The sequence below is a fragment of the Microchirus variegatus genome (genome assembly GCF_963457635.1).
Source record: "Microchirus variegatus genome assembly, chromosome: 3".
Taxonomy (NCBI): domain Eukaryota; kingdom Metazoa; phylum Chordata; class Actinopteri; order Pleuronectiformes; family Soleidae; genus Microchirus; species Microchirus variegatus.
This window is the reverse complement of record NC_139804.1, coordinates 12,390,844-12,412,969: the sequence shown is the minus strand read 5'-3', so window position 1 is coordinate 12,412,969 and position 22,126 is coordinate 12,390,844. Positions and strand designations below refer to the sequence as shown.

At 42.8% G+C, this 22,126-nt stretch overlaps 2 protein-coding genes across 2 annotated transcripts; both read right to left on the bottom strand.

The window, feature by feature from the left end:
* Positions 1–641: 641 nt before the first annotated feature.
* Positions 642–14,910, bottom strand: LOC310924741 (BRD4-interacting chromatin-remodeling complex-associated protein; the record flags this gene model as incomplete). Its single annotated transcript, XM_083886561.1, has 12 exons — positions 14,867–14,910; positions 13,490–13,532; positions 13,266–13,331; positions 11,572–13,122; positions 10,978–11,220; positions 10,185–10,761; positions 9,949–10,100; positions 8,193–8,257; positions 6,722–6,870; positions 5,290–5,384; positions 4,233–4,335; positions 642–1,363 (listed from the first exon to the last, which is right to left on the bottom strand). The coding sequence occupies exons 1-12, from the start codon at positions 14,905–14,907 to the stop codon at positions 642–644; spliced, it is 3,807 nt and encodes a 1,268-aa protein (XP_083742687.1). The 5' UTR covers positions 14,908–14,910.
* A 3,915-nt stretch (positions 14,911–18,825) lies between these two features.
* LOC310925250 (enhancer of rudimentary homolog) lies at positions 18,826–21,015 on the bottom strand. The gene is made up of 4 exons (XM_083887147.1): positions 20,943–21,015; positions 20,186–20,273; positions 19,881–20,001; positions 18,826–19,076 (listed from the first exon to the last, which is right to left on the bottom strand). The coding sequence occupies exons 1-4, from the start codon at positions 20,943–20,945 to the stop codon at positions 18,974–18,976; spliced, it is 315 nt and encodes a 104-aa protein (XP_083743273.1). The 5' UTR covers positions 20,946–21,015; the 3' UTR covers positions 18,826–18,973.
* Positions 21,016–22,126: the final 1,111 nt, after the last annotated feature.

Here is a 22,126-nt window from a genome sequence, read left to right as displayed (position 1 = left end):
ACACACACACATCCGCACTAATTATTCCCCAGTGATAACACTCATACTTGTCAAACACTCTCTGCATTCTCAATGCAACTCATCTGAAAACACAATTGGCACAGATTATCAAAATAAATACCCTGGAAGCTTGGCACTATGCAACAGAAACTTCACATTGTTGTTCTTTTTTTTTTTTTTTGAAAGAAAGAAATGTTATTTTAAAAAAAAAGAAAAAAAAAATATTGAATAATCTCAGTCTACTCCACATTTTCATTATTCTCACTATTACTTATATACTATATGCTGATGAAGGTCACACCAGTGTCGTAAACCTCTGAATGACAGAACTACCACTGAAACAATATAGCTCCTATTCAAATAGAATTATTTTTTTTCCACAAACGTACATAAAAATGAAGTATCTAACATCTATCAGACTCTAGATAGTGCTGTTGTCTGGTATGCATCTCTTTAATAGTGCCTTTTCTTTTTTTCTTCTTCTTTAAAACAATCAGATCCTTTCAAAGGAAAATCTGAAACCGAGAAAAAAAAAAATCTCTTTTAGTTCTGGGAACAGATTAGAAGTCACATACTTTGCTTAATCCCACCTAGGACAGATGTTTCTGTATCTCTGTGGACGTCTGTCAAGGCTCGTTCCCTCACAGGTGTCCCTCCAGGATGCTGGTGACCACCTGGTCCAGTGATGGGCCTGATGTGGTCCTGGTTGGGGCTGCAGACGGGCCCTGCAGTCGCTGCAGCTCCAGGATGCTGTCGATGGCACTCTGTAGGTGTTCACTGAGCTGGTTGTCCTCTTGGAGGGACGGTGGCGGCTGACTGAACTGCGTCTCGAGCTGGGGAGACGTATCCAGCTTGTAATATTTCAGTTTTGGGGCACTGACATCACTGGGAGGCAACTCAAAGCAAGCAGCCTGTGGATCTGGCATAGAGAGGGGATTCAGGGCTTTTATTTTGGAATTCGGTGCTGTCTGTGGGACTTCCTCTTCAGTGTCAGAATGCAGACCTCCATTGGAGACCTCCTCATCATGCTGGGGACGATGGTGTGCTCCGTTGGGTGTGTGGGAGTGGCGTTCATCCACAACACTACCTCCATTGGTAAGCTGCCCCGCGTGGTCCCTCTTGAGTCCGAGGTCACAGGCTGAGTTGTGGACCACCTTACGGGAGCCCGACTCCTGCTTGATGGTGAGTCTGAGTGCACCGCGAGAGCTGGAGCTGTACGTCTTCAATCCTGGGGGTCGGTCAGACAGTCTGGACCAAGCTGGTGGAGAGGAGGGGCTGTCAGAGGAGTGCGGGTGGGAGGGCCCAGAAGAGTGGGCTTCACTGGGGGAAGACAATGATGTAGCCAAGGCTGTCATGAATGTCTCTGGAAGGAAAGATTAAACAGCATCAGGTCACTTCATCCAGGTTATCAATACTGCTGTGATGCATGGGTGAACGGTGTATAGGGGTGATTTGGGCGATGCACTACCAACTAGGAGAAAGATTAAAAAAATGTTCCTAACCAATTCCAAAGATCCTTAGTACTAATATTTACGATGGAGTATTAGGGCCACACATGAAGAAAAATAATATTTTTGCCGTGACGAGAAAGTCAACATGTCGACATTAAACTTGAAATGTCGAGAATAAAGTTGAAATATTATGTCGACTTTAATATTAAGTCAACCTTACAAGCGCAGGTAAGGTCCTAAAAGCTCACTGTTTTAGAAATACACAGAGGATTGTGCTGGTTTAATCGGTCCCAGCACTAACGGATAAGTACACGTAGTTTGACCAGTGCCACGGAGTTCACGCTTTCAAACGTGTTAGCTGTTTATGGCTCGTAGCAGCGGACAGCAGTCATTTGAAGCTACGTTCGTTAGCTTGTTTGCGAACAATTTTGAAGTTTGTATCGCTCAGGGTTTCAAGGTGAAGTAAGTAGTTTATAGTGCCATCTAGAGGAGAGGCTGAAAGAACTGCTCCTCTGCTCACCCCCTCCCTTCCCTGAGCGCTACTGTATCCTCAGCTGGTCAAATGTCGTCCTCGTCGTCTTTCTCCGTGTCAGCAGATGAGGTTCGTGAGGCGAGGGAGAGGGCGAGCTACCGCGGCCGTAGCAGACGAAGCGGAGAGAGAGGAGGCGGGACTTCTGCTACAAGTAAAGAGACGCTTGATTTGTTCTCTCGCGTTTGTCCTAACAGGCTCCGGTAGAAACATGGCGTCTCGCTGCTAACAGTGGCTATGCAACCGCGGCCCGCAACCATGTTATTTTACATGACTTTTTGAAACACTACGAAAATGAAACAAAAACTATTATACAGCGACTAGACAATGCAGGAGCACATAATATGTATAAAAAAGTGGATTTTAAATAATAATGTAATAAATACTACATATTGTACCTTTAACTGTAGGTTAAACTTCACACAAATCAGACAAAATAAACTGTTTTGTGTAAGAGTATTATTTTAAGATCCATTTATCAACACATCTAAAGATCCAATTCTGCACTTTCCTTTACACTTCATGAATAATTTGACTGCACTATCTTCATGTTTGTATGTATCTGGTAAAGGTTGTTAAAGCTCTTGATCCTTGGTCAGTTAATAAATACTTGACTTAATATGCTGCTCCTGTCTTTATGTGGTTACTGGACATATTTAGCTATTTTACATCATACATCAGATCCATTCATCTAGTAGATTCAAGAAGGATATTTTCTTCAGGAGCCGCCACTGCTCTCCTGTGTATTTTAATTATGGCATGGAATACCACAGGGCTCTATTCTTAGCCCGAGTTTATTTTTCTACTTAAGTGTTAACCAACAGTTTCAGTCATCATTTATGCAGATGACCCTCAATTGTATAGCTTTATAAAGTAGTATTTTGTGCTAAAGGTTTGACTTAAATTAAAGGAGTTGACTTACTTTCTTCACAAACATCTTATATGTACTTTTCTTAAATAATTCTCAAACATTTTCAAAATGATCTTGTTATTTTAGGTTTATTTCATGTTACTTAACATTTGCGCTGAAGAGCTATATAAAAACAATACTTACATTGAATTTAAGGTAAATATTGGGATGGTAATGGTATAATGTCTTAAAGGGGAAATAAGTAGTTTATAGTGCCATCTAGAGGAGAGGCTGAAATTTACAACAAAGACCTGCTGCTCTGCTCACCCCCTCCCTTCCCTGAGCGCTACGGTATCCGCAGCTGGTCAAATGTCGTCCTCGTCGTCTTTCTCCGTGTCAGCAGATGAGGTTCGTGAGGCGAGGGAGAGGGCGAGCTACCACGGCCGTAGCAGACGAAGCAGAGAGAGAGGAGGCGGGACTTCCGCTACAAGTAAAGAGACGCTTGTTTTGTTCTCTCGCGTTTGTCCTTACAGGCTCCGGTAGAAACATGGCGTCTCGCTGCTAACAGTGGCTATGCAACCACGGTCCGTGGTCATGTTATTTTACATGACTTTTTGAAACACTACGAAAATGAAACAAAAACTATTATATAGCGACTAGACAATGCAGGAGCTCATAATATGTATAAAAAAGTGGATTTTGGGTTATATAAACCCATAAATACTACATATTGTACCTTTAAGGAGGAACTTTAATTTTACTTTTTGACATTGAGTCCTGTCCTGCTTTTTACTGTGAAGTATTTTCATTTAACTTAACTTAATGTTATTTTGTAACATTTGTCCAGCAATCAAGGATGAAAACAGAATTTGTTGTCGTGTTACTGAATGTGCACTGTCAAAAGAAATGAATAGATTTCAGTATTTTGTTTGGTGAACATCAAACGTCACTAGAGATTTGTATAATGAGAGAATCACTTTTTGTAGTCGATTCATTTCTATTTCCCAGGATCTGACATCAGTCAGGTCTGACATACAGTATCTCTGCTTCCTTCCTCTTCTCCCACTTTTAATTAACATCCGTCCCTGTTTTAATTTGCTCGTCACCTCTCACATCTCTTTTTTTAGTCTTTCTCAGCACGACCTTGCTCTACATTTACACAGCTTAATTACACATTCACACCTGGGAGCAAATATGGAGGTTAAGTGTTGCACACCGAGGAGCCGCCTTTGTATTACTTTGTAAGAAAATAACAGTGTGCCACTAATTCACTTTGCCCCCCGTCAAGATGTTCCTTCTCAGCTCTGTGGATTTTGAAGAGCTTTCATTTTTTTGTTTTGTTTTACACAGATGCTTGAAGTGGTGCTTGATGACTGCTGTTGTCTGCTACTGGGACACTGACCTGGGTCTCTGCGGGCTCGCCGTCTGTCCTCCACCAAAGCATATCGCTCCGCCTGAAGGAAGAGACGCTCCAGCATCACCATCTCCGCTGAAGGACTCTCCTGCTGTGAGAACGTGTTCATATCTCATTAAATGAAACGGGACCACTGTGGTGAATGTTTGTGTTTGGTTCATTTGTATTCGCGCCACTTATTTACACAATTAATAATAATAATAAACAAACGCTGCCTTGTGTCTCACAAGAAGTCTGTTGGTTGTTATCTGGTAATAATGTCCAACAGTTTCATGATGGACTGAGTCAGCGTTTGCATTTAATCAGCTGAAAATGACAAACCTCATAAAACCTGTAATTTGTTAATTTATCCAGAGGAAGTGACAATGCTTATGCTCATGGTTGATGTATGGCGTATACAGTTTCGGGTTGCATTTCTTGATGCAGCTGTAGCCCATGTGGCTATGTCTCATAATACTGCCTGAGGGCTTTAAGCTCATGCATATTCAGCAACAGTTTCTGCCTTTGGCTTTTACGCACCAAGATTTCCCCTGATGCTCTAAATCTTTTCACAAAATTGTGTTCTATAAATGATAATAGGCCACGTGAGGGACTGGCGACCTAGCCAGGATGTATCCCGCCTTTCGCCCTTTTGGCACCAGTGCCCCCCGCGACCCTGACGTGGAGGATAAAGTAAGAGAAGATGAATGAATGAATGAATAAATAAATGATAATAGATGTAAATTTTCTGCAGTATTGAGCTGAGAAAGATTGTATTTGAAGTGACCAAGCCTTCGATCGTTACTCCTTTCATGCCCAGTTTTCTGTCACCACTTCACCTGCTAAATAGGGAACCTTCCAGAACCGCGTTGTTTGTATAACCTTTCCACTCCAGTCCTTTAAATTATATATTTTAAAATGTTTATTGCATTTTGCCAGAGCTTCCCAAGAAATTGAGTTTGCAATTAAAATCCAGACTTATTTTTGATGTGGGAGTGATTGACTCTTGACTCTGAGCAGGTGAAGATGAAGAGAAAGCGATGAGTCTGCTGTGACTGTGTCTCACCTGAGCTTCTTTAAGCAGTAGCTGCCTGTATTTGTTCACCATGTCCTTGGTACGTTTCAGCAGGAAACAGGACACGGTGTCAAACTCCTGGTCCACTGTGGAGAGAAGAGCCATGTCACGTTTTGATTCACACTGGTAATGAAGGTATTATTAAACTGTTGACGGAGCGGTTTGTTCATTTGTTTTTGACATAACTTTTGTATAATATCTGTAACGCTGTTCATCTGACGCTAACATGAGCTGACTTTAAAGGTGCCATATGTAAGAATGTGGCCAAAAACAGTTACTACATTGAAATTCAAAATACCGAGGTCTTTTAGGTTTCATTTTCTGACGTTGCTCGGCAGCTGAGACTCTACTGACTGCAATGATTAGTAGATGGCGGTAGGTGGCGCCACATGCCAAAACATGATTTCAAAACATAAACATGATTTGCAGTCTGCAAAATATTTTTTTTAATGCAAATATTTTGTCTGTACTGTTGTTGTTGGTGAGTTCAGTTTGTTATATGAACATTATTCCTGAGTCTATGAGACATATTAAGAGGATTTTATGGCCAGTTGCTTTAGATTTATTACATAATGCACCTTTAAATAACTCGTGCAAAACTCTTACTGTTCCCCTCGTCACTGCACGGACTGATGCTTTTAGTTAGTCACCTTGTTAGTTTGAAGTTTGAAGCCTGTCAAATAATAGACAGTTCCTTGCACATATAGATAGATGTATTGACCTCTAAGTTTGACAGTCCGTCAACACGATTTTACTGTTGAATTTTAGCTTCCTCGCTTTCAGGGTGTATATTTGTTGTTCCTGACGTACCTGAATTGAACAGAGCTGTCATTAATGTGATCCGTGACATGCTGAGCAAATGACCCATTTAATATATTTTGACACAAACACATTGTACTGATATTGTCAAATCCATGCTTTTTCTGAAGATCCCTTCACCGTTTGTGTTCTGGGTTCTTTCAGAGGTGGAACACACCAAAAGCCAACCCTCCTCTTGTCATATGCTCTGTGTTTAGCAATTATTATTTGATGGCAAATAACAGTGTGTTCCATTTCCACTGGAAGTTGGCAGCAATGAGAAGTGACGTCACCACCAAATTGAACGCATTCCTGATGAGAAGTTCGACTGACTTACTGTAAATAAATTAGACAGGCGTGCAATAAACGATAAAAGTTGGGGTTTGTGAGGTTGCTTTTCGAGATTGAAATTTGACGTGAGGGGGCGTTCCAGTTATAGAAACAACCGCTCAACTCGTAAATTCAGACTTCTGGAACTGGAACACTGCCCATCATTTTTCAAAGGTGGACAAGTGACACCAGAACTCACTCATGAATATGTTGTTGTTTTTTCTTTCAGTATCTTTAGTTCCACTCTGTGTCATTTATTTTACCAGCTGGTGTCATTAAACCTCGGTGTACTGACCTGAAGTGAAGTCATTCTCAGTTGGCAGGTGACCAGCCCAGGTGTGATACGGCAGCAGGTGTCGAACTGCATCTGTCAGCGTGGAGAAGGCGGGGCTGGTGAACGGGTGCTGAACTGCTCTGTGGTCCAGACAAAGCTGCTGCTGGAACCTGAAGGACACAGTGACAATGTCAGTGGCCATAAGACCATGACTGGTAAACAAACAATATCATATAAACTAATCTTAGAGTAGTTATCTCATTGTGTCTGAGTCCACCAAGCAAGCAGTGCTGCTGGAACTAACTGTCCTGTGGGAAGACCGCTTGCAAGAAGCCTTCGAGAGGAAGCTCTCCAAGTCCGCAGGACTCGTCAGCGACTGTCAGCAGGCTGGTTGGAGAGCAAGGTGTTGCCCTGTGGATGCAGAGGTTTTGCAGCCCGGTCTTTGGCCAGAGCCTTCAGCAGCTTAGGCATCGAGGGAGAGAAAGGAGAGCCATCCGCTGTATCACCGATGCAGCAGAGAGAGCCTCAAGATGGCTGTGGCTCAAAAGAGGGGCGCCATGGAGTCAGGGTAGCTAGCTAACTGTCTGGACACAAGCTGGGGTCTGATCAGCCCCGGCTGGGTCACCTGGAGGAGGGCTCATGATGTTGAAAGACCTGAAACGCCCTATGATTCCAGGAACATCACTGAGGATGTGTCCAGACTAGACATCAGTAGATGTATGTACACAGGGATTGTTGTCTGATGTGGCCAACTGATTTCATTATTTCTTCTACTCTACTCCACCCTGGTTATGTTGGTCCACATCCATTTGTGAGAACCCCTTTAAAATCTATGACTGGAATCGAGGCCATCTCACTAACAAACAAACTGAAGTTTGTAAAGCCCTCACTCTCCTGCGACAAAGTCCACGGAGGACATCATTGTTTTTAGCTCATGGTGACACAGGAGCTTCCTCTTTTTGTACGTTTGTGCCACTTCTGTAAATCTGAACAAAAGATTTCAAACGCCGAAGTCACAAAATAAAACATTTGAACTTACAGATGGTGGCAGCAGTTGATCAATAGCTCCTGTGTGCCATGCTCTAAAATGGCTGATTTTCTCTATGGAATTTGGTTTGCGGCGAGAGAAATTTACAAAAGTCAGTTTTGAGCCAAAAAACATCTGCCTCAATGAGAAAATTAAGCTAATGTGTATTTTATCAGGTGAAACGTGTACTACTTTTACCACTTAAGTGTAACAGTGTAAACAGTGAGGATGAGTGTCTGGGTCCCAGAGTGATTTATGGAAACTCCAACAAGTTGAGCAAAGGCAGTGTTGATCATGTGTCAATACCTCACTTAAAAAAAACCCCCCAAAAAACCCATCCCTTTAAAATACCCTGAAAATTAATTTAAAAAAAAATCACAATTTGAAAGAAAAGATGATTTTTGAGAAGTAGTTTTCTCTCTCATCAGTACAGCACAGGATCAGCGTCAGAGCTGCGTCTCTTACCTGTGTCTGCGCATTGCTGGTCTGAGCTTCTCCTCTCTCTGCTGCTGCACAAGACGACCTGCCAGCTGACAGACACACGTATAACATATCAGTTTGGATGAGATCAAAGGATGCACACGCTATAAACAATACATTTCCTGTGTAATCATTGCAAAGACGGATTTCTGCTGCAAGACCGGAGCCAATTCACTGAGATCTTCTCTGTGTAAAAAAAACCCACACAAGATAAAGATGACATTATCAGTGAACTAAAGAGTAATTAGGGTGAGTGTGTTTTTTGAAGCTTTAGCTCATAAAATTTTAATATTTCTTGGTATGATTATAAAGTTTACATTTTTGGAGTTTAACCTGGAAAAAAGACGTATTTCAATGAAGTATGCCAGCGTGGTAAAGTTTCTCTATAATAGTAATAATAATAATTAGTAATAAAGAAAAAAGGAAAACATTAGTGCAATAAGTCACTGTCTCAGCAAACTCATCTTATTACTTATATGAAAAAACACATAATCTGTGAGTGGATTGTTTTTGAGACTGTGGGTCATTGCATCTGAAATAACACTGACTTATATTAAAGTACCTCTTCATTTTGGCAAAAACTGATGAAAAAGTATTCAGGCTGCAAGTATCAATTACTCTCATAATTGATTCATCTGTTGACTATTTTCTCCTATTCACGCAGTTGTTTGGTCTAAAAATTATGAAAATGTGTGAAAACCTTGAAATAATGATGTTCTCAAATGTCCAAATTATCTTTTGGTTGCAACCCAAACAGAATAGGAACACATGTTTAATTAAGATATCGCAGACTTTACAATAAAAACAAGGCAATCGGAGATGGCAGACAGAAAAGAGGGCCAGCTTTTCGGAAGGCTGTCCAGCCATTGGGCCGGTCGACCCCTGTGCTACTATTTTGTGTTGCATGTACAGTAAACGGAATAGAAATTAATTAACACTTATTTATTGAAATGGCTGCTAGGGTAAGTAACAAAACCACCAACAGTATTTGCAAACGAATGACTTGAAATTCTTGAAAGTCAGCATCGCCCTGAACTAGGATCTGTTGAAAACATTTGCAAACCTCTTAAGGAATAATTTGAATGAATTTTTGAAATTCGGGAAATGATCCATTTGCCCTGATACACTTTGACAGTGAACTGACTTTCTTAAAAAAAATTTAAAAAAATAAAAGTATCTTGGAATGACTTGAAATTTTCTATAGTAATAGTCAGCATCGTCCTGACCAAGGATCAGTTGAACATATTTGGAAACCTCTTAAGGAATAATTTTAATGAATTATTTAAATTCGGGAAATTATCCATTTGCAACATTCAGGTACAATACAATTTGCGTATAGTGCAAAAAGGTTACAGTTACAGTACCACCAACATTTGGGTATAACAGTCACAATTGGCTCTTTCAAAATTAGAGGTAACAATATAAACAACAATGGCCACAAAAGGCTATTTTTGCAGAAATATAAGTAACAGTACCAATAATATTCAGGTACAATTGATGCAGTTGGCTCATAGTGCAAAATATTCTGGCACATACATAGGCTGCCTACAATAATAGCTGTACTAGTATTTGCCAAAAAGTGACACAAGTGTCAGAAATAGGCGAAGCTACAGTTTTATTGGCTTTTTAATAATACATTCATTATTTATGGGTTAATGGGCCGCGAGCCAGTCCAAATTACTTGACGGGCCCCCGGACCTTAAGTTGAATAGCCTTGGTCTACAGTGAATGTGTGTCCCACCTTGGAGCCTGGCTGCAGGGTGGTCTGGATGGGGTGAAACTCGCTGGGATCTGGAGGCGCGTGAAGCTGCTGGACACCCGGAGCAGCAGGAGAGTGTGGACGGACATCGAGAGTAAACGCGTTACCCTCCACGGCCAAGGCAGCTGTTGGCTCTGACAAAGTGAAGATGGTGGTTGGATTGAAGATCATGATAATTACAGAGTCCTCATTTTTAAGACTGGAATAGTTGGACTCACTGTTTTGTGTGTGCTGTTGGACAGCAGAGTCTTCTCCTCCTTTGCAGAGACCAGCAGCCGTGGGATCAGGCTGCTGCTGAGGCACCAAGAGGCTGACGAGCTGAAGGGAGGAGCTGCTGTGGACTGGAGTGTGTGTTGAAGGCTGAGGCTTGGAAACAGGAACCTGGATTTGGACCTGGACCTGGGGCAAAGGCTGGGAAACTGATGATTGGATCTGCACCTGGTTTTGGGCAAATAAGGCTGGTGAGACATGCAGCTGATGAGGGACCCGGCTCTGGTCCTGTTGCACAATGAGGGTCTGTGGAGCTGTGGTCTCCTCAGGTCCAGCTGGAGGAGAGAATGCTGTTCTCCCACTGTCCTGAACTGGAGAGGAGGAGGAGGAGAGCAGCGGCAAGTCCTCAGGGTCTGAGTGAAGCGGAGAAGCCTCAACACACTGGTCAGATGTGACGTCCTGACCGGGAGCTGCATGGGTCTGAGGTTGAGTCTCTCTCTCAATGGTGGAGACAAGAGTCTCCATGGGAACCACTGGCAGTGTGTCAACCAGCAGGTCAGATTTGATGGGAGAGCTAAGTGCTTGCTGTGGGAGACAAAGAAAATTATGAATAATTCACAAAATCATAAAAATAATCGAAATCTCAATGGGACCAAGTGCAATATCCCTATTCCACAATTCAACTGCCAAGAAATCTTGTTAAAATATGTTCATTTATTTGATTTTGTTTACAGTCTTTGGTCCTATAATAAAGGTTTGCACACTTTTCACATGGATGAAAAGCAAGAATCTCTCTCTGACCTGTTGCAGGTGTTGCATAAAGGCTTGGTTGGGGCTCATCGAGTGGGTCACCTCCGCGACCACCTGGGTCATGTCTGCTGGTGGTATTAAAAGTTTTGGCATCCCTGCAGCTGCGTCAGGAGGCAGAGGGGGTTCAGGAGGAGGAGGAGGAGGCTGCAGGATCGTAACTACAGGAGGAGAGGAGGTCTGCAGCCCTGCAGAGGTGGGCTGCACCGAGACATGCTGGAGGACATGTCCATAAGTCTGACAGAGGGAGAAATCAGACTGAGTGACTGAAAATCTAAAGTTGTTTTGTCTCTCCACACCAGACTTCTTTGACAAAAAAAACAATTTTAGCTCAAAAGACATGGAATTCTATGGTACACCCCTGCCTTGATATTTAAGTTTGTGTTTTTCAGGTAAATTCAACTAAAATTCTTTAGAAAGAAAAACAACACAAGTGAACTTAGTGATTGAGCAGTGTGCAAAATACCCATTAATAATTATATTGTTTCACCACTCCAGGTGCCATCCTGCAGTATTGGCTATCTTCCCTGGCAGATGTGGGCTTGTGTGGGCCTTTTATGTTCTGGCACTGCAGAGGTGTAAGCTTACCTGTGGCAGTTGGTGGAATGTCTCGTCTGAACTGCTCCTCTCTTCTTGAACTGCTCTTTCTGGCAGAAGCACCACAGATGTTGGCTGGAGGCTCAGCTGTCCCTCTGTGACTCCCGCCTGAGCCGCCGGGGCCTGGGCAGCAAAAGGCAGCCCCTGAACCACAGAAGGACCGTTAACGATTGAGATGGAAGTGACATCTGAGGGAAGCATCCCTGAACTGTTGATCAAGGTAATGTGGTTTCCCAGAGCGGGGCTGTGGACCAGGGTGGCACGCTGCCCCTGCCCTCCTCCTGGAGTGTAGGTTCCAGCCAGCTGGGCTGGCATTTGGAAGACAGTGGGAGGCGCTGACTGTAGATGCAAGGGTCCTGACAGCACAGTGGCCTGACGGAGTGCGATCTGCCCTGTGGGGGTGGTGAAGACAGGGCTGAAGTTGAGCTGCCTTTGGGGGACGGTAATGATCTGAGAGCCGTCTACAAGCTGCCCATTGGATGAAGTCACACTGTGGACCGATGGACCTTGGTGAGTGTGAGTCAGCAGTGGCCGAGCTGCACTGACTGGCTGGGAGATGGTAACAGGGCACTGGCCTGGAAGAAGGAACTGGTTTTGGCCTTGGAAGAGTCCCTGAGGCTGGAGCACAAAGGAGCCGCCCTGGTTGACCAGCTGGAGGCTGACTGGTTTGGGGAGCTGCTGCTGCTGTGTGGGCTGTGGTGGTGGAGCGACAGACTTTTGGCCTGAAGGTTGGGACAGTAGAATATTTGGTGAAGCAGCTCCAGAAACAAATGTTAGACCAGGAGTGTGTTTCTGCCCAGAAGGCTTGGGGCTAATTTGAACCAGTCTGGGCTGAATGCTGATGGGTTGCAGCTTGGGTTGGATGGGGAGCCGGGCCCTCTGCAGCACAATTCCTGGTGCTGCCGCTGTTGATCTCAGAGTTGGAGTGATTAGAGGACGAGTGGTCACACTGGAAACAGCCTTGTGGATGATCATACTGGAGGCCTGGGCAGGACTCAGAGAGAATGGTGTGTCTGGAGAAGGAGCAGGGAACACATTTCCAGGCAGGAGCCCCATAAGCTGAGGTGGAGCAGCGGGTTTTAGAGAAGGACAGCCAGGCCCAACAGCCAGGAGTGACGGCTGCGGAGGCTCCACTGCTGCCTGAGTGTCTCTGGGCAATGCCACAGTGACGGGCAACGTCACAGACTTGGGAACAAATGGTACAGAGGGAAGTGAGAGGAGAGGAGCTGGGGAGTACAGAGACAGACTGCCTCCAGTTTGGGCCAGACCTGCCTCCAGAGCCATGGTCTGCTCCGTGATCTCAGCCTCCTGCAGGCTCTGCTGGAGGATATCGCACGCCACCTCCGCCTCCTCCATTTCCGCCACTTCTCCCTCCTTCTCCTCACGCCCACCCTCCACAGGTTGCCCACCCTGCACCATCTGTGGGTCTTCTGCACTCTCTGGAGATGACAGCAGAGCCTCCTCCAGGAAGGACAGGTCCACACACTCGGGCGGAGGCGTGTCTGGGGAATCCCTGCCATCTCCCAGCAGAGAGACGGGGCTCTGCAAGGCCAGGAGAAACGGTGGGACATAGAGACAGCAGAGAGCATTGTGTGATTAAACAGGAGTTTACAAGGAAAAAAAGAATCCCCCTGAGGGAAATGTTGGTTGTTGTGACGCTGCAGGCTGTGGATCCAGACACTTACAGGGGCATCTGTGAAGAGGGAGGGCTCCCCAGAGGAGGAGTTAATGAGCAGGTCTTCAGTCTGCAGCTGTGGGATGAAATCACAAAATTTTGTGTTGGGCTTGTGCTTGTATTTCACACTGTGCTCATGCCCACATCCCAGTAAAACACATACCAACAAATATGTCCATTTCAAATAGTTTGAACAATAGATCTTTTTTTTATTGGAGTAACTTCTTCTGTTACCTCATTGGTCCCATGTAGGAAGTCATTCAGGGCTTGGGGGTCGCTGTGAAGAAAAAGACAAGGATTATAAACACAGACAAATAATTAAGCTGTAATCCATCATTTTTAATTATAAATTGTAAATGTCTGATACATTGTCAAATAAGTTCACACTATGCTGATTCAATATAAGCACTGAAGTTTTGTATCGTATCAGCTTTTTATCCCCTTGGAAATTGTGTTTTGTACGGTGGCCACAAAATGCAAACGCAAATAAAAAAACCTAAATGCAAATCAAAGTTTTTTGTATTGCGTTTGTGTTTTTTCATTTGCGTAAGCGTCCACTATACAGTTGTAGCACAGCTTGGCTCGACTCTACACGTTGTTTTTTGTGCTTTTCCATTAGCGATAGTACCTGGTACTCTGGTACCTGGTACACTCTGATGACAACACTGATTGATCAGAGTGTCGTCGCTGGAAGAGTCACAAGCGCGACATCCGAGAATTCAAGAATCAAACCGAACAATGCCGAACTGTAGATCAGTTAAAAAGACTTAAAAATCCTGAAAACATGCGTTAATCTCCAAATTTTAGCAAGGATATTTCTAAAATCTCATATTTAACAGTCAACACTGCTGAAAGCCAGCGATCGTGAGCTGTATCACAATCACATCAGCTCAGTGTCAGACGGAGACTGTGCTCCGGTCATGCAGGAAGTTCGTCACTAGTTTGTGTGTTTGTGTACGATGTCACAGCTTGTCCGTGCAGCCGTGCTATGACGACTCCGCCCATGTTGAGGCCGTACCATATTACTGGAAAAGACCCAACCTTGTAGAGTCGAGCCAGGCCATTCTTCAACTACATAGTGGGAAAGTGCATATGGATCAAAGATCGAATTTGCCAACTGTTTTGTGTGTCAAAACGGCGACAGAGTGATGGTTTTATATCACGGCTGACAGAGGGAAGGCACAAACATAACAGCTAAGCTGTGCCAGTAAATCTGGACCTACTGTTGTCCTCTGTAGGATCACCTGAAGAGTGAGGAAAGTCTAGTGTCAGTGCTCCACCTCCTGAAACACTCAGGAAAAGATCCTGAAAGTGTGCGTCACAGCTGCAGCAGGAGAAGAAGGCACGTCTCTCACTGCTTTACATCATATCTGCGTAGAAACTATCTACCATTCCTGTTTTTGATTCACTACTCTGCTCTTTCCATGCGCTCCTTGATAGTGACATTAGTTTATTCAGGACAGAATTTAACACTGCGTTTTCTCCGGGTTCTCCGGCTTCCTCCCACAGTCCAAAAACATGCAATATGGGGATGAGGTAAATTGGTCACTCTAAATTGACCGTAGGTGTGACTGACCTTTTTTTGTTCTCGTAAGAATCCGACAAACTCACCATAAAACATCAAGTAGACAAGTCCCATCTTCATCCTCCATGTCAACTGAGAGGAAGAGGATGACAAACGTGATCAGTGCTAACAACATTTAACTCCTTATTATCATTATTATGATGGTAACCAGTGATTATTTTCATTATTAGTAAAACTCTAATAACCCCTGAACTTCTGTCCTCTCAGCCTATGTACTGAACATGTACTTTTTGTCTCTTTGTTCTTCTGTGAGTAGTAAGTAAATTTAGCCGAGCCTAATATTTTTCTTGAATATCAGAAACAAAACATCAAATCTTCACCTTGAATTTGCCATTGAATGTTACTTGTGTCTTAAAACTCCATTAATCTTTTTTTCAGAATAAAGACTCTTGCTGACCACTGCTGTAAAGCAGGGGTTCTCAAAGTTGTGATACCTGAGGGCCGATTTAGGAACCCAACATTGGACTGAGGGCCACCAAAGGAGAGAAAAAAGGAAGAAAAAAATAGAAAAAAGAAATCCTGTATTTTAATTAATAGTAATAATTTTAATGACCAGAGCAGACAGTGGTACATTTAACAAGCTTAGTATCTCCTGGATTAAAACTATCAACTGTAATTCATTGCGGGCCGCCAGAAATGTTTCTGCGGGCCACCATTGGCCCCCGGGCCACACTTTGAGAACCAATGCTATAAAGCATAGTGCACTGATTCCAAATTAAGGTCAACATGGTTATTTCATTTTGTTTGAGCGAGAAAATGTCCATCATACGCTAGAACCTAAGGTGACATATTCATATTCACGTTCTGAACCTACAATGTATATGAGGCCCCATACAGAGCGGTCAGGCTGAGTTCTGGTGGAGGCCTCATGGGAAGTGGTGGTCGGGCTTCAGTGTTGTCTGGTGGAGAGAAACCAGGCCGAGGCGACGAGATGGTGATGGGTTCTCCCTGTGAGGAAGGGACATCTCTGCGTCCTCCCTCTGTGGAGACACAGGTGAGACACACACACAGAAACTCTGCTTTGACTGTCAATCATTAAACCTTTACACTTCAACTCATAGCCCCATATTTAACCAGTTCCTCAGTAGAGAAGTTCTGCCTCATTAGAAGCATCTGTTTGTCTCCATTAGGACGACCGTGTGTCATTAAGTATAATTGTCTTTTAAGACAGGGACAGTAGGGGCTTCATTAACAATAAATAACATTGAATTAAGTTTAACTTGAGCCTCAGATAGGAGGTTAGGACCAGGTTTTGATAACAGAAAAGTTCTTAAAAACTAGTGCACACTCAAAGCTTTAAGGGTCATCTGAGGTCATCTGAGGTTACCAGATGCCAAAGAGGTTGGGAGACAGTTAGGATCAATATTGTGATTGATGAGTTTCTCCTAAGTCAGTGCTGCTGCAGTGATTTGGTCGCAGACACGCCGTGGTGACAAACTGGTCTCAGTCTGTTCTAACAATAGTATCACACACACACACACACACACACACACACACACACGCACACACACACACACACACACACACACACACACACACACACACACACACACACACACACACACACACGTCCAGTCAAATTATCCTCAATTTCACACAGTCACAATCAATGATATGTACTGTATATACGTATATATATATATATCATTGAATTTGACTGTATTGATTGAACTGGCTGATGAGGAAAATGCAAGATATAATTGCTTCTTATTACAGACACGAGGAGCTCATGTCAGGAGATGTGAACTTCTCCTCCTCTACTCTTCTTATTTATTCCCTCTGTTCTCCTTCTCCTCTCCTCCTTCTCACATCCTCTATCTTTTTCTCTTCTCCTCCTCCTTGTCCCATGTTATTCTCCTTCTCCATCCTCTCTCTTTTCTCTTCTCCTTCTCATATCCTCTTTATCCTCTTCTCCCCTTTCTTCTGTCCTGTTCTCCTCCTTCTTGTCCAGTCCTCCTCTCCTCTTGACTGAGTCAGAAAAACACACTGATCCAGAGGAGGAGCAAGCAGCGTGGATGTGGAAGAGCATCATCATCATCACTTGTCCTGAGCTCAAAACCCCTAATCCTCTCTTTCTCCTTCTCTCTGACACATTTTTGTTTACAACAAGACGAAGGCTACACCATCATCATCATCATCATCATCATCTCCTCTCTCTCCCTCCGTCCGTGGAGGAACCGCAATCGATGCCCAATGAAATCCACGCATCATCTAAACCTGCAGCGGTGGAAACAACAACAACAACAACAACAACAAGAGCAGGATTCACTCACATCACATTCACAGGTTACATAAGGTGAACGTGCGTTCACGCGTTCATTAATGTCCCGTTTAAAAATGACGCGTGGATGCGGAGCCATGTGCTGTTTATTATTATTATTATTATTATTATTATTATTATTGTTGTTGTTGTTGTTGTTGTTGTTATTATCATCATGAATATAGTAATTAATGTTAATGATAGTGATGATAGTGGTGGCAGAAACAGCAGTTACTTCACTGAATCATATCGGGGTAACAAAAGATGCCTTGTGTTTTAATATCATCAGCCGCGGAGCTGCTGTTCTTCTCCTCACAGCATCATCATCATCATCACCATCACCACCACCACCACCACCATCATCATCACCATCATCACCATCATCATATCTGGACCATTAAAGGGTCATTCTGCAATTCACACACACGCATAAAATAAACAACAACAACAAGAGGCGAGAGGAAGAGGAGGAGGAGAGAGGAAAACTCACCCCTTCTTTGTGGTTTATTGTCCTGTCAGTCGGGCCTCTGCGCCATCGATTCTCACTCAGTGGTCTTTTCAGATGCTAAGAGGAGGGAGGAAGAGGGGGGGCTGGGGGGGTAGGGTGGGATGGAAGAGGAGGGGTGAAGGGGGTGAGGAGGAGGGGGGGGGGCGACTGGGGAGGGTGTGAGAAACAGACTGAGGGAGAGCCGATCACAGCATCACATAGGTGGGTTTAAACACACGAGTGTAAACTGAGAGCAGGAGGAGGAGGAATCAGCTTCAGCTGCGCCGCCACCGCCTGGACGAGCTCAAGTCTGGCCGCCTCCTGCGCTCCTTCAGGCGGCAGACGCAGCGTCAAACCCCCCTCCTCATCCCTCCTCCTCCTCCTCTTGTTCCAGTGCGGAGCAGCTGCTTCATCCTTGTTACACGTGTTTTCTGTCCACGTAATTGATTTTCATTTTTCTTATTCAAATAGATCAATAATTCCTGAGTGGCTGGTTTAGTTGAGCGCCAAAGGGAAGAAATGTAGAGGGGAATATACTGTACGTCATCTTCTACTACTGCTACTACTACTACTGTTACTATACTACTGCAGCTTCTACATGTACTACTGATGCTACCACTATACTTCAACTGCTGCTGCTACACCCATTGTTGATATACTACTACAACTGTCACTACTACTACTGCCAAACTACTACTACTACTACTACTGTTTGTGTACCTTGTGTCCAGGCTGCTAGGTCAACTTAATTTCCCTTTTGGCGGATGAATGAAATACTATATATATCTACTGCTGCTGCTGCAATGAAAATAAACAAAAGAAAGAATATTTTTATTTCAATGTAAGAGGTCTCTTTGAAAAACTTTAAATGAATGTGTAAACCTGCAGTGCAAACTATCATGATGGATATAAACTTGGCCCACATTTTTTTAATGCATTTATGATGCAGGCAACAATATGAAATATTAAATTAAATTAATGACAAGTTGATTTCTGAGTCAAAGGAGTGTTCATTTCTTATTGCAATACACCAAAGTAAATCATAATCACTGTTTCAAAACAAAACAGTTTCAGCACTAAAGAAAAAAAAACGCACTTGAAAAATGTAAACAGGCCAAAAGCAGGAGGACTAGACAAACTGAATGAATGTAAAAGTATTTATGAATTAAGACAAACTGAAACAAAGATAGGAAAATTCATAAAGTTATTTAAAAGGAAATCTTTATTCATCCATCAAACATTAAGATACAAAATACACCTTTTCACCTCAATGAAGAAAAAAAAAAACTTGAGTCCAAACAAAGATAAGTCAAACTTTATGAAAACAAGCTACACAGTAAAAACAATCCACACCCTTGAACTCTCAACTCATCCACTCAGACTTCGTCACTTTGATGCCTGCTGTGCCTGACGGCGGAGCAGCACGTAGATCTTCTCTTTGATCCAGTCCTTGTTGTATGGCTGGTATGTCTGCGTGTCGGCACGATACCTGAGGAAACGTGTTATTTTACATTTAGTTTTTTTAAAATGTCACGTTATAAGCCACTCACTCTTCCATACCAGATTCCATTCCATAGAAAAAAACCCAGCAATTTTAACATGAAGGGACACAGGAACTGTTTGCCTACTGCGGTTCTAATGATTAAGTTGGTGTTGCTAAGATAAATCCAAAATAACAATTTCAAACACTGATAAGAGAAATAACAGGCAGCAATGGATCGACAACTCCTGTGTGCTGTGATGTTAAAATGCTGATTTCCTCTATGGACTTGAGTGGACTTGAGGAATGAGTGGTTTACACACAAACTTCAGTTTCCAGTCTCAAAATGGCTGTTTAATGGCTAGTGGCAAACACATTCAAAGATGAGTACGAGTCAGTACTTCAAACAACTACACCTAAAAAAATGTGAATTATTGCTGCGTTCCATTTGTAGTTGGAATTCTGAATTTCCGAAGCCATGGTCCTGAACTCGGATTTCCATCTTGGAAACTCCTAGTTCTGACTTCTGATTTCCCGATGCAAAAGGATGCTGCATAACCCTTTGATGCAGTGTTTCCCAATCCTGGTCCTCAGGAACCCCTGCCCTGCTTGTTTTAGATGTTGCCCTGCTCAAACACACCCGACTCAAATGAATGGGTCGTTATCAGTCTTTTGCAGAGCTTGATCATGAGCTGACCAGTTGAATCAGGTGTGTTGGAGCAGGGCAACAAATGAAACACGCTAGGGCAGTGGTCCCTGAGGACCAGGATTGGGAAACACTGCTTTAATGAAAGTGAAGCCCGTCAAACTTACACCAAACAGCTGAGGTCAGCAAGGTCATCAATGAAGTCAAACAGCTGGCTGATGTCGTAGGTTATCGACGGACTGTTGGGGTTCATTCTTTTTAAATGCTCCTCGTACATCTTACACACACCTGAGCAGGAGAAACACAACAAAGAACATTAACCTAATCATCCTTATTAACTGGAAGAATAGACAAATGCTACGTAACTGTTTTAGTGATATGCAGCGAATGTCCTATACAAGTGCACCAAAGGAACAACTGAAAGACCATTGATCCCTGATGGATGGTAAACCCATAATGTGTCATTATTTACCTTCCATACACTCGTTCACCGATTCATAATCAGCGTACGTCCTTCCCTCTGGTCTCTTGGTGGGCTGCACCAGCAGGATGGTGTGAGACTGAAAAACAGTGCCAGTGTTATTATGACACAGTTGTATGTATCACTTTTATAATGTAAAGGTACCAACTACACTAGAAATAAGGGTTCCAAAAGTGTCCTTCTACAAGGGCTGAGGTTCTACCTGGAACCATTTGCTTCTGAAAAACCATTTCCTCGAAGAAAGGGTTTTTCAAGGGTTCTTGGTAACACTAAAGGTTCCAGTAAGAACCATTTTGATCCGTTTGTAATCAATGTCAGGGCATTTGGTGGCCTTAAGGATTAGTAAACAAATGATTTGTTATGATAAAATGTGTCACGTTGTATATAATAGTATTGTGCTAGTTACATCGAGTAAATGTTGGCTCAAATTGAGCATGTTTTATTTGTGGATTGTCAAATTTCACTCCATATTTCATTTCCGTGACAACTTCTATGTACCTTACACATGACTCTACTAAATGTAGGTATATTTGGATATACTATAAATTGCTCAGTAGCAAATAAATATAAGCGACAGCGACCTGGTTCTGTAGCAACGAGTGAAACGCCAAACAACCCCCACATTCACGTTAAGCTTCACGGGCTCTTTTTTTCTCAAATCTGCTTCGCTGAAATAACTAGTTATCGCTGAATAAAACCAAACATAACCGCGTGTTATTCAAACATTGGACCATAACTGCGTATTCACCATATTTTCGCTTTTCAGTCGTTTTCTTTAGTTTTTCCGTGGATCCTTGCTTCTTCGCCTTTTTTGACCTCTGACACCGGAAGAACAACGCACTGTCTATGATGCATTCACGTACATCGGTGTCATCGGTGTGATCGGAAACTATCGTGTTCTCACTCGATATCCCAATTTAACAACTATTTTAAGTGGCTCGTTGTCAAATCTGTGTCAATAATATTTTAGTGTATTGATTCATTGCCCGTTGTGCATTAGTTGGGGTAAACATGCTTCCAACAACTGTATTTCTTCTCCTTTAAATCACATGGTGGAGCAGTGGCATTGCTAGGATCGCAGGCTTTCTGTAGTGCGGTCACTAAATACACCAGACTCATCTGCTAAATATGAGATTTTAGATATTTCCTTGCTAAATCTTGGAGATTAACTCATGTTCTCATGATTTCGAAGTATGTTTAACTAATCTACAGTTCGGCAATGTTCGGTTTGATTCTTCACCAGAGCAAGTATCAAAAAATCACCAGATACTATGCCTTATGGAAAAGCAAACAAAAAAATGGGTATAGTCGAGTCAAGCCGAGGTGTGCTAGAATGGTAAAGTGGAAAAGTGCCATTAATGCATGGTAAATACATGTATTTTGTTTTCCTTTGCATCGCTTCGTTCTACACATGTTGATATAGCATATTCTATTCTATTTATATTAATCTTAATAGTCAACATATTTTGTCTCTAATGTATATTCATAGATAGTTAAAATATTTGTTTATTACCTTTACCTTTAGTAGTTGCTGCTGTAAAATGTCAATGTACATTTTCCCATTGTGGGACTAATACAAGACTGTCTTGTCTTATCTTAACCTCTGATGAATAATTACACATTTTCTTATCTAGAACAGCAACATACCAGTAGTTTCTTTAATTCCATTTCCACCTGCCACAGTCTTTAGGAATCTTTTGTGTGATTTTGTGATCTACAACAAATGCATTTCTCCAGAAAATACAGTTCTCTTGCATGTTATGTGTGTGCACATCCATGTGTGTACTACTCACGTTGTTGGCTTTAATCTGTGTGCTTTGTCTTGCTGATCTTTGATCTGCCTGGGAAAGATCACAGGAAAGGTAAAATATTCCAAAAGTGTTTAAAATTGTGTGTGTGAATTGTTGACTTTGGCTGAAAATTGTAGAAGAA